Here is a 12,669-nt window from a genome sequence, read left to right as displayed (position 1 = left end):
AAGTAAAAATACACTCCACATGTAAAGTGGTCAATGGCTTTTGCGTAAGTGTGAAGAAATAATCAAATAGATAAACAAGATGAAAAACAAATGAGGTTGCAACAGCAGCCCCCTCTTGTTTACACTGTCTTGTGTATCAAAACATATTGAGTTACCTACATAGAGAGCATTTCACTAGCATTTCTACCACGTTCTCTTATACAGCATTTTTGGCCATCGAAATGTCTAAAGCGTCCAAAAACGATGCATGCGTCAATGATGCCCAAAAGTGCTATGAATGCCCAATACTGTCCATGCAGGCGGCTCGCAAGGTTTTAAGACACAGCCATGAGTTTCTCCACACGAGGGAGGCGGAGGCTCGGGCCCATTTCTATTTATAATGGGCTGAACAAATTTTGCAACTGTAAAGGTCAATGAAGGAGTCGGCTTGAAAATAATCTGTAGATGTTGAGACATGCGCAGATGCAGGATGATGCCATATTGGACACACACATACACACACCGTTCCTGCTTCAACCAGAACACCGGATCACTCAATTCAGATAGACGGAAAAAACTCGCTTAAGGTAAAAGCAACATTATCAGCATGAACTTCATTCTGTAATAGTGATCGTGACAGACACGGACTAGCGCTTCTTTGCGCGAATGTCCGCGTCCAGACGCTTTTTCCTCGTTAAAAACATTTGGAAAGATACAGAAGCGCCTGCGTGAAGAGTTGACAAAACGGTCCGAAAATTAAAGTAACCTTATTTATACGTAACACGAATGTCGAGCGACCGCACTTTCGATTCTGCCGATAAATATATTTACGATCCGAAGATACGCGCGCTGGGAATGTCGTGGAAAATAACGTTTATGTAACAAGCGATATGTTCGTGTCGTGTTCTTCCTCGAAGCGACTCTCGCCCTGTTATTGACTTTACTTTCAAACTGCCATTTGACCTCCTTTCGATTTCAAAGGACACAACGTTCAGGCGTAAATATCAACACTTAAGTTTACATATTCGGTCGGTGTTTATATAAAGGTTTTTGAACGTCACGAACCGGCCGGTGTACGTGATTATTTATATTCAGCACAGAAATAAATACGGGATGGCAATGATGGCAATGGAGGACAAGATCAGCACTGAATTTGTATGTCTGAAATGAATTTCTGCATTATAAAAATATGAAAAATATGCTTTATTAATAAAAAACAATATATTGTTTTTACATTAATTTGCAATTAGATATACTGTAACATTCATTACATAAAGTTGTGATGAATATGTACACTGTAAAATATATTTGTTAGGTAAAATATGGCTTCTAAATTAAGTAAAGTGAAAAATTATTTGAAGTTTTAAGATGAGGTAGAAATAGACCATTAAGATTACTATTAACTCAACACAAGTCAAAATAAGTGTGCTGCTTTAAAGCACAACAAAAGGCTTTTTAAGTGAAACTTTTAATTTGACATTATTACAAAGTGTGCATAAGTGTTAAGAAACAGTTATGAAACTGTATATTTTCATTAATATTATATTATCTGTATATTTTTAAATTATAATATTACACAGTTTGTTAATAATAAACTTCAGTAAGTTTATTAAATAAGTTTATAAATAAATTACACAATTTTATATATATATATATATATATATATAAAATCACTTTAAATTATACTTACAGACATGGAAGTAAAAATACACTCCACATGTAAAGTGGTCAGTGGTTTTTGCGTAAGTGTGAAGAAATAATCAAATAGATAATCAAGATGAAAAACAAATGAGGTTGCAACAGCAGCCCCCTCTTGTTTACACTGTCTTGTGTATCAAAACATATTGAGTTACCTACATAGAGAGCATTTCACTAGCATTTCTACCACGTTCTCTTATACAGCATTTTTGGCCATCGAAATGTCTAAAGCGTCCAAAAACGATGCATGCGTCAATGATGCCCAAAAGTGCTATGAATGCCCAATACTGTCCATGCAGGCGGCTCGCAAGGTTTTAAGACACAGCCATGAGTTTCCCCACACGAGGGAGGCGGAGGCTCGGGCCCATTTCTATTTATAATGGGCTGAACAAATTTTGCAACTGTAAAGGTCAATGAAGGAGTCGGCTTGAAAATAATCTGTAGATGTTGAGACATGCGCAGATGCGGGATGATGCCATATTGGACACACACATACACACACCGCTCCTGCTTCAACCAGAACACCGGATCACTCAATTCAGATAGACGGAAAAAACTCGCTTAAGGTAAAAGCAACATTATCAGCATGAACTTCATTCTGTAATAGTGATCGTGACAGACACGGACTAGCGCTTCTTTGCGCGAATGTCCGCGTCCAGACGCTTTTTCCTCGTTAAAAACATTTGGAAAGATACAGAAGCGCCTGCGTGAAGAGTTGACAAAACGGTCCGAAAATTAAAGTAACCTTATTTATACGTAACACGAATGTCGAGCGACCGCACTTTCGATTCTGCCGATAAATATATTTACGATCCGAAGATACGCGCGCTGGGAATGTCGTGGAAAATAACGTTTATGTAACAAGCGATATGTTCGTGTCGTGTTCTTCCTCGAAGCGACTCTCGCCCTGTTATTGACTTTACTTTCAAACTGCCATTTGACCTCCTTTCGATTTCAAAGGACACAACGTTCAGGCGTAAATATCAACACTTAAGTTTACATATTCGGTCGGTGTTTATATAAAGGTTTTTGAACGTCACGAACCGGCCGGTGTACGTGATTCAGGTGCGCAGAATATGAGCCGAAATCCTCGTTCCTCATGTGTCAAATCCACTTTCAACATGGCGGGTTAAGGTGTGTTAAAACTGCCATGCAAAATCTTTGAAGAAGGAAAAAATAAAACCGCACTGGTTACGCATCCAGTTTTCGTTTCTTTCGCTGCACCTGGACGTGCTTTAATGAATTAAATTTAAAGTTGTCGTTTGGCGACGTCGGTGGAGTTTTTTTCCGCTGCAATACTTTTAGAGTGTGTAAAGTACAGTATCACACATGCTCATACAATATTTCCTGTTTCGCTTTGTGTAGGCTACTCTTCGCTGTGCGGGCTGACAGAGAACCATCATTTTATTCGCATATTATTCCTATTGATCAAACGGTTCCCCAGTTTCAAAAAGCTATTTATGAAGACGTTACACGATTTTACGAATGAACGAACCATCGTACTCTTCTCAAATCAATTATGATGATTTTGAATTAAAAGTGATTAATTTTCCGCAAAATGCGAGTAGCTATTTATCTGATTAACCTTTATATTGGTGGATGTCGCTGTAAAATCATGGGGTTTTATTCATAAGGGCGGATTAAACTGATGGCAGTATTGAAGAGGAAATGGAGTCACGCGTTTGGAGATGAGATGAACTGAGATGAAATTATTATTTTTAATTCTCTGCCTGACCTGAAAGAGATGAACACGAGTCTCTTCACGTCTACGCTGGTAGCCTTTTTAGACTATCGTATATAGCAGGCCCATTTATTAAGAAGCACGTGTTAAGCCTAATTAAACCGTTCTGCCATAAGAAATAAAAAGCTACAACACTTCAACGATACGGTTATGGAATTCATGGCATGTGTTGAAATACGCTGAATCAGCCTGACTGCGTGTAAGCTTCGATAAAGCTTTACATTTGAATCGATTGTGCCTTCACAGTTGAGCCAGAAAACATTTTTTTTTCATTAAGGTAAAAATCTAAGTGCAGAAGAACAAGACGAAAGCAGATACGACACCTGTCCGGCGCTATGAGGGAGAAGAGGTTGACCCGCTAATTAAAGCCTGAACCCTCAAAACTAAGTCAAAACAAAAGGTTGGAGGTCTTAAAAGTGGTCTACGCATTATATTTTACATTCAGCCTTATATACAACGTTCCAGGAGCCACAAAAGTTTACGAGTTATCGAGTGTATCACTAGCAGCCAAATAGACGCTAGCAAAGTTGCTTTCGTCTGAGGTAACCATAGCAACAGCACGCAGCTTGAGCACGTACAGTACATAAACAAAACGTAAATACGTTTTACTTATTACAAAATGTGTGATATATCACAGAAACGTTCAAAAGTACTGTAGCAGTGGAGACAAACTGCATTTGGGGATGCGCGAGATTCACTAACGTTTTGTGACTTAAGTAATACCTAAAAAAAAGTCGTATTCGCACACGTTGATTAACGTTACGTGATATGTAAAGTAGGCTACTGGTAAGCAATATTTAAGACACACAAACACTGTCAGATGTGCATTGTGAGTGAGAGATATGCGATACGTCATAGGGTAATCAGATAGTTTACCCTCGGGTCGCGCAGATCGAGTGACTGCTGTTCTTCTGTTGTGGATTGAATAATGCCATTTACATTCAGCCCATTGTGATGTAATGTCGAGGACGTCACAACGTGAGAGTGAAAGCAAATGTAGGCGGCCTCCAATTAGACAGACTTTCACATTTATAATGATTCATTTAAAAGGGAACTTCATGTTGCGCCATAAGCATCTTGCAGTGCAGGAATGCATGGGCAGTGTTTATTCTTTTTTGGCATATAGGCTTATGCATAGCTACTATCCTACATCCTACACATATTATCTAGCATTATCAGCTCACTTAGCATAACAGCATGAATTTCCCTTTATAAGGTCACAAAGTTGTTTTTATAGCGAATGATGCCATGGGTATTTTTCTTTGTCTGGTAAAGAGAAAATAGCAAGGAACTGAATACTGTACCTTGGTGGTGCCATCATGTTGTGTTTTTGAGAAGTGATGTCATCCTATTTCAGTTCAAGACTAATGCTTTAATGGTAACACTTTTATAATGAACAATCCTTAATATTAACTAGTTGCTTATTAGATGCCCATTATTAACATATTGGCTGTGTTATTAGTAAAGCACATATTCTGCATGACCATATAATCCTACCCAATACCTAAACTTTACAACTACCGTACTAACTGTTAATAAGCAGCCAATTAGTAGTTTATTGAGGCAGAAGCCATGAATGGTTTGTTAGTGAAAATTGGACCTTAAAATAAACTGTGACTGCTTTAATATATAATACTTTATAGAAAAACATCAGGTATAAGTGGCAGAAAAAAAGATGGTGTGGTATACCTGTTGGTATACCATGTTTGTTTCTGTCCATTTGACTTTCAGCTTTATTTTTTTTTTCTAACTTGACTGAAGTAAATTCAGAGTGGTTGGATTAAATGTAATAAAGCTAACACTGTAAATTGGTAGCTACTTTGGCATGTGTAAAAGGGAAACTGTTGTGAGAAACAGAACTGGCGATTTTACACTTATTTTCACACGTTAAACATGAGAACGCTTGAAGACTTGTATTTAATATACGTATATAAGACACCAATAGAAGATTGACCACACAGTTGTAAAAGATGCTGTAGGCCTGCTTGAGTTCACAACATGCATTGCAGCATTAATTAATTATGATAAACTATCCATTCAGTCGTATCCGACTCTCGGTGACCTTATGGAGAAACATTCTCCATCCTATCCCCTCAAGCACTGCTTCTTTGTTCATATTAGTATCTGTTTCGATGGTGTCAAGCTAGCAAGTTCTTTGTCACCCCCTTCTTCTAATTCCACTGACCATTCATTACTGACTTCTCTAGCAAGTCTGCAAGCATAACATGGCCAAAGAAAGTATTTTCATATTGATTTCAGCTTCTAGTGACGCCCCATGGTTTTGCAATCCAGTACTTCTTCTAGTAGTAATGAATTATATGGAGTTGTTTTATTGTTTGCTACTTTTACTTGTGCTGTTGTTGTTGTCACTGTCAGTTATGTGGTGATTTTTTTTTACTCATTACCATTATTGAGGTTTGTGTGCTAAGTTCTGATGTGCATGTATAATTGAATACTCAAATAATTTTTAATGGAGCTATTTCAGGGCTCTTGCCATAAGCATTTTCCTATATTCCTGATATATAGAGTTTCCCGGAAAACATTAAGCAAATAAGGCAAATAGTCAAACCATTAAAAAAAAAAAACCGTGTTCTGTAGGAAATAATTAAACTCAAGTTTTCAAGTTGAAGTGGGCTGAATTTTTAATATTATTTATTTATTATTATTTACATTGTAATGTCATTGACCAAATAAATGTATTGCAACCTCCTAAACTAAACATCAGACAGATGAACACGCAGCTAGCCTTAACAATTCCTCTCTCCAAGTTGGGTGATTAAAATGGATTATTAAAAGTGTGTCAGATTGAAAAAGGCCAGAGCCATTTATTTTAATAAGAAAGGCAATGCTACATTGTTCTCCGATAATCCTTTAATTCCCCTTCCACAGTTTAACAAGTCCTGGATTAGAGCGAGAGAGGGCATCTGGCTCAATATGAGCTAATCGATATTACGGCCTTTCTAAAATCTGGATTTATTCTGAAACAGCCCACATCATAGATTAGGCTTGATAATTCACTTTAATCCCACATCTTCAATCTGGAGGTGTCTTTCCACCCACAGGCCCAACTGCGTTGGCTGAACCACAACGAACCCACAATCAAGACATCCCAAATGACAGCAGCAATGACTATGAGATATCATTCAAACATTACCCATTTGATATTAACAAATATTGCCTGTCTGACAGCAATTTGGATGCAAATTCCCATGAACTGGGGACAGAACACCTTTTCCACATTTAAAACCCACATACTGTAAGTCACAGTGAATCCTTGTGGCGTCAATTTCCGCTTTGATTCTCGTCTTTTTTCGACCGGGTTAGTGCGGAACACGCCAGAAATATCTGCCAAATGAGTGACAGAACCATAATATTTTTTTTCTGTGGAATTGGTCTGCTGTGTTTATAACACACAACAAATGCACATACACACACACACTGCCATCATGGCAAATATTGAGTGAGTCATTTGCAAGGAAGTGGTTTTGGTGTTAACGTGCACTTCTCATTCTTAGTTCCATCTGAAACCAGAAGAAAAATACTTTAGTGTCACAATGTATGCATTATTTATTGCTCTTCACTCCAAAAAGAGTAACTTTAAAGAGTATGTTTCTTTCTTATGAAGAATCAGTTTGCTTCTGTGAAAATGAATGGAAATGAAGGACTGGAAAATGTTCTTCAGACCAGCATATTGGTTTCTGGCTTCTTTAAAACACCACTATACACTCTTAAAAATAAAGGTGCTTCACGATGCCATAGAAGAACCTTTTTGTCTAAATGGTTCCATAAAGAACCTTTAACATCTGAAGAACCTTTCTGTTTCACAAAAGGTTCTTTCTGGCGAAAGAAGGTTCTTCAGATTATAAAAAGGTAAGAAAGAGATGGTTCTTTAAAGAACCTTTGACTGAATAGTTCTTTGTGGAACCAAAAATGGTTCTTCTATGCCATGGCATCGCTTGAAGAACCTTTTGAAGCACCTTTTATTTTAAGAGTGTAAATGGTTTTTGAAGAACTAGAGAATAAAAAAAAAAATGTTTATTAGTTCCAAATGGAAGCTTTATTTTAAAGAATGGTGTATTGGGTTTTGAATTAATTAGGAACCTATGTGATTCACTAGTTATAAGCAAACGAAAAATGAGCAAACAAGGCATGTTTAGTCTTAATTTTCTTCTGAATTCAAAGAAATAATAGCACGTTAAAAGTGTTAAAGCATTACATGACATTACATGATTACAAGAAGTAGATGTAACCAAAACATGCTATTGTTGAAGACATCAGTGTTTGATCAGTTATTATCATCAGTGCAATCATCAGCTTTTCACATACTGGAGACTGTAATGACATCCTCAGTGCAGAAGATCCAAATCCCAGCCCATAGGAGAGCAGAACAGACCTTTACACCAACAGTGCTTAGATTACCGTCTCTGAAATGACTGCAAGATTGTAAAATGGTCTATTTGTTTACTCAGCCTTTTTCTTTGAAGTTCTCTTTGTTAACCTAGTGAACAATCCAGCATAGACCACAGTGAGAGTAGCTACTGTATGATTTGATGTGAATAAACAATGGAGCGAACAACATTTTCGATTTGAAGATGAGAGCAACAAGGTGTAGCTTGTGAGAATTTCGCATCTTTTTCACACTATGCAGTAAATCAAGAGTAGATGTTGTAGAATTGCAACCTTATTTTAGTTTTAGTGTTCAATTCTTCACATTCATTTACGTGTAACTGTTCTATATGATCATCTTGATAGATACGCTTCACATGCTCTCTAACATTGGAAGCTGGTCAAATATAATGAATGGATGTGTGAAATTGCGCAAAAAATGTTGAACGCTTAGAAAAGTGATAGAAATATGGAAGTTCTGTCCTTGGTTTTAGATGAATGAGGGTTTTATCTTGAATCTATAGAGGATTTCTTTCTAAATGAACAAGTCCTCAGCTGTGCTCAGCATTGGGAAAACATTACACTCTTAAAAATAAAGGTGCTTCAAAAGGTTCTTCACAGCGATGCCATAGAAGAACCATTTTTGGTTCCAAAAAGAACCATTCGGTCAAAGGCTCTTTAAAGAACCATCTCTTTCTTACCTTTTTATAATCTGAAGAACCTTCTTTCGCCACAAAGAACCTTTTGTGAAACAGAAAGGTTCTTCAGATGTTAAAGGTTCTTTATGGAACCATTTAGACAAAAAGGTTCTTCTATGGCATCGTGAAGCACCTTTATTTTTAAGAGTGTAGACTCTCCCACGCATTTTCTTTTTTCTAAGTGAAACATCTGATGACTCATGACATAAATGGCCTAGTGTAAAACCAGAAATCTTTGGTGTATTTAGTAATGTAATAATGTTATTAGGTCTAGTTAGCAGAAAAGAGAGAGATGTGGGAGTGATAGGAATGCTGGTGTTTGTCACATTTGTGAGTTTATGAATACTTCTTGCATTTGCTCATCAAAACGCGTCACTGCATTTGGTTATCATAGAGTCTTGTAAGATTATTAACAGTCGTTTGCCGACCATTTTCTTTAGATACAAACTATATGCAAATATGCAGGTAAGAATTACAAACAACAACCCACATTATTTTGACTAACATCTCATTTTTGTGTAAAACCAAATATTCATTGACCAAAATGTCGGGCAGAATTAGATTTAATGAGGAATTAATTGGGTTGTGAGAGTACTAGGACAGAAAACTGACCACAGAGGAAGTCCGTTCTCAGATTACTCATTATAGATCTCCTTGTGGCTATAGTGAAAACACATACTTGAGTTAAGAATTGCATTGGGACACATTTTGGAACACAATGATGCATGAAATTGAGCTGGTTAGAAACATTTGCATTCATGTGATTGAACAGAATATGGCTCGTCCAAATAGGTAACCATAAAAATAACAAACCAGACGAAATACCACAATAACCTCTGTGCCAACAGCAAACTAATCATGACATACACACTTTCTTACAGTGTTTCTCTTTCCTACCAGGCATGGATTGTGTAGAGGAGGAGGTGGATTTTAACTGGGAGGAGTACCTCGAAGAAACTGGAGCCACTGCCGCCCCTCACACTTCATTCAGACATGTGAGAACACACAGACAGAATGTCTCTCTCTCTCTGTGTGTGTGTGTGTGTGTTTACACACACACACGCACGCACGCACGCACGCACGCACGCACGCACGCACGCACGCACACACACACACACTACCAACCCATACAAAAGTTTGGGATCAGTAAGATTTTTAATATTTTTTTAATAAATCTCTTATGCTTACCAAGGCTGCATTTATTTAATAAAAAATACAGTAAAACAGTAATATAGTAAAATAACTACTTTAAATATTAGTTTAAAATATAATTTATTCCTGTGGTAGCAAAGTTGAATTTTCATTAGCCTTTACTCCAGTCTTCAGTGTCACATGATCCTTCAGAAATCATTCTAATATGCTGATTTACTAACAGTGTTTCTCTGCTTAATTTTGTATTTATTTTATTTTTAGTTACTTTTACACTTTTTTGGAACCTGTGATACTTTTTTCCCACATACACTTATTAATTGATTCAAAACAGAAATATTTCATAATAATATATACTAGCGTTCAAAAGTTTGGGGTCAGTATGTTTTTTCTTTCTTTCTTTTTTTGTTTTATTCAGCAATATGTCAAGTAAAGACTCATATTGTTACAAATTATGTCTACTTTGAATAAAGGCTGTTCTTTTTAACGTTTTATTCTTCAAAGAATTCTGAAAAAAGTATCACAGGTTTAAAAATAAATAAATAAATAAATATTAAGCAGCACAAGTGTTTCTAGTATTGATAATAAATTAGCACAATAGACTGATTTTCAGTCATGTGACACTGAAGACTGGAGTAATGGCTGGTGAAAAATTCAGCTTTAAGTTAGATTTTAAAGTATATTAAAACAGTAAATAGTTATTTTAAATTGTAATAATTTGTCATATTTGTAATTGCAATAATATTTCACAATATTACCGTTTTACTGTATTTTTGGATTCAATAAATGCAGCCTTGGTGAGCATAAGAGACTTCCTTCAAAAATATCAGAAAATCTTACAGACCCCAAATGCTTTTGAATGCATATATTTTTTTGTCATTGATTTTGTAAATGGTGTTTTGGCACAAAGTTACTTTGTAAAAACGAGAAAAAATAGACTGATTCCAACATGGGCACATTGTGTAACATGTTTCACTTCAAAATCGTGAGCACGTTTAAAAATACAATCCAGGAAACATGAAATACAGGTTAGGTTTGGTACTGTGTTGGGTTGCTACTTGATGTCTAATGTCAAATCAGGTCCTGAGAATCACACACACTGACCAAATAGGAGGTGTGCGATTTAACATTAGGCCAAAACTGATCACTCAAGGATGTAATATCAGCAATATATTATATGGTTATTAGTGTTTTGAGGCCATCAATAAGCCCATGTATGTTTCATGGAAGAATACAGCAAAGTCTTAATACATCATACTAACATCTGACTGAACCTTACAGGTGGAGCTCAGTCTTCAGAGCAGTTTTCAGCCTGGAATGAAGCTTGAAGTAGCTAATAAGGGCAGTTTGGATACATATTGGGTGGCCACCATTATAACCACATGTGGTCAGTTGCTATTGTTACGCTACTGTGGCTATGGCGACGACCGCAAGGCTGACTTCTGGTGTGACGTCATGACAGCCGAACTTCATCCTGTCGGCTGGTGCGCTCAGAACAACAAAACGCTTCAGCCACCTGAAGGTAAGGCGCAAGTGCACCCAAACTTAAACCAACACACCTTCAGAGACACATGTCTATTCAAACACAGATAAGGCTCGTGTTAAAACAGTCCCTCCTGTCTAAACAAATGACGTCCAAGCACACACACACACACACACACCTTGTTTGTTCAAATACTTATGCTAATCAAACAAACAATGCAAAGTTGTATTGAAATATATACATTGTCCTCCAAAATGAATGAGTGAGCACTGTAATGTCTATAACAGCTGGAAAGCCTGGGACAGGCTTTAAGTTTAAGTGGATTATTTTCTTCCAAAGGTGGGATTGATTATTTGGAATTGGAAGCAGGTTATCAGTGTTATCCAATACACCATATCATTTCTTCATGAACTTTAACCTGGATTTTCAATGTTTGCCCAAAAACAGCATTGGTGAACAGTCACAATTCTTTACAATAATCCAGCATTTGCTATTTGTGTGCGTTTATATTGTTATCGCTTGCTATTTTTGTATCACTTGCTATTATTGTTAGTAAAATATGTTCTTAATGTAGTATGTAATTTCTTAGTGTAATTCAGAAGTGTATTGACCACTGGGTGTGATGTTTCTTTAGTCATTTTGGTCAATGTAAAATTGTTTGTTTGCTTTAGACAGTCCCAAATAAAGTTAGGTAGGGTTAGGGGTATAACAAAATTATGCTGAAATGGAAACTTAAGAATAAGGGTTTAGTTGAAAGTTTAGTTAAGAACACTAAGTTGTTACACATTTGTTTCAGATGTTTCACTATCCTAAAGAGCAAATTCATTAGTGTAGAATAAAACAGAATTAGAATTAGAAATTATATTCTTGGAACGTCTGTGGAGGTAATAAAGAAATTGAGAAATCTTATTTGATCAAGATTAGAAGTACAGGACAGGTGCGGGTTTATTGAAATAAATATCGATTGGGCCAGAAATTAATTATTTTCTGTGATTTTAAAGGGCTAGTTCACCCAAAAATGAAAATTACCTTATGATTTATTATTAACTACTAATTACCCTAAAGCCATCCTTGGTGTATATGACTGTCTTCTTTCAGATGAATACAATCAGAGTTATTTTAAAGGGGTCATATGATGCGATTTCAATTTTTCCTTTCTCTTTGGAGTGTTACAAGCTTTTGGTGCATAAAGAAGATCTGTAAAGTTGCAAAGACTAAAGTCTCAAATCCAAAGAGATATTCTTTATAAAAGTTAAGAGTCAGCCACGCCTATTTAAAACGGCACGTTCTAACACGCCCCCACATACCTACGTCATGATGTGGGAAGATTTGCATAACGCCGCCCAAATGTTCACGCAAAGAAAGAAGGCGTAACTTTTATTCTCGCTGTAGTCGTGAAGGCACTGTGTGATTCGTTGTGAAAGCGAAACTACTTTGTTTGGCCTTCCAAAAGAGGACGATATCTGCTTCGTCATGCCTGGAGCTGATCCATGCGGGTTGCTGAGGAAATACATCAACTTTGCGCTGTCGATCGC

General features: G+C 36.6%; 1 protein-coding gene across 4 annotated transcripts in view; it reads left to right on the top strand.

The window, feature by feature from the left end:
- The first annotated feature begins 550 nt into the window (after window positions 1–550).
- sfmbt2 (Scm like with four mbt domains 2) overlaps window positions 551–12,669 on the top strand; it is a 47,564-nt gene continuing 35,445 nt past the window's right edge. For 2 of the 4 annotated variants that reach the window (XM_016458495.1, XM_016458492.1), the window contains exons 1-3: window positions 2,130–2,243; window positions 9,403–9,497; window positions 10,933–11,173. In XM_016458495.1, the coding sequence (XP_016313981.1) occupies window positions 9,405–9,497; window positions 10,933–11,173 (334 nt within the window). In that variant the 5' untranslated portion in view covers window positions 2,130–2,243; window positions 9,403–9,404. Of the gene's footprint in view, window positions 567–2,129; window positions 2,244–3,791; window positions 3,819–9,402; window positions 9,498–10,932; window positions 11,174–12,669 lie in introns of those variants that run through there. The other 2 variants (XM_016458493.1, XM_016458494.1) reach the window with 2 other exon arrangements.

Source organism: Sinocyclocheilus anshuiensis, unplaced genomic scaffold, assembly GCF_001515605.1.
Source record: "Sinocyclocheilus anshuiensis isolate Anshui unplaced genomic scaffold, SAMN03320099.WGS_v1.1 scaffold719, whole genome shotgun sequence".
In the NCBI taxonomy this organism is placed as follows: Eukaryota; Metazoa; Chordata; class Actinopteri; order Cypriniformes; family Cyprinidae; genus Sinocyclocheilus; species Sinocyclocheilus anshuiensis.
This window is presented reverse-complemented; position numbering and strand designations above follow the sequence as displayed.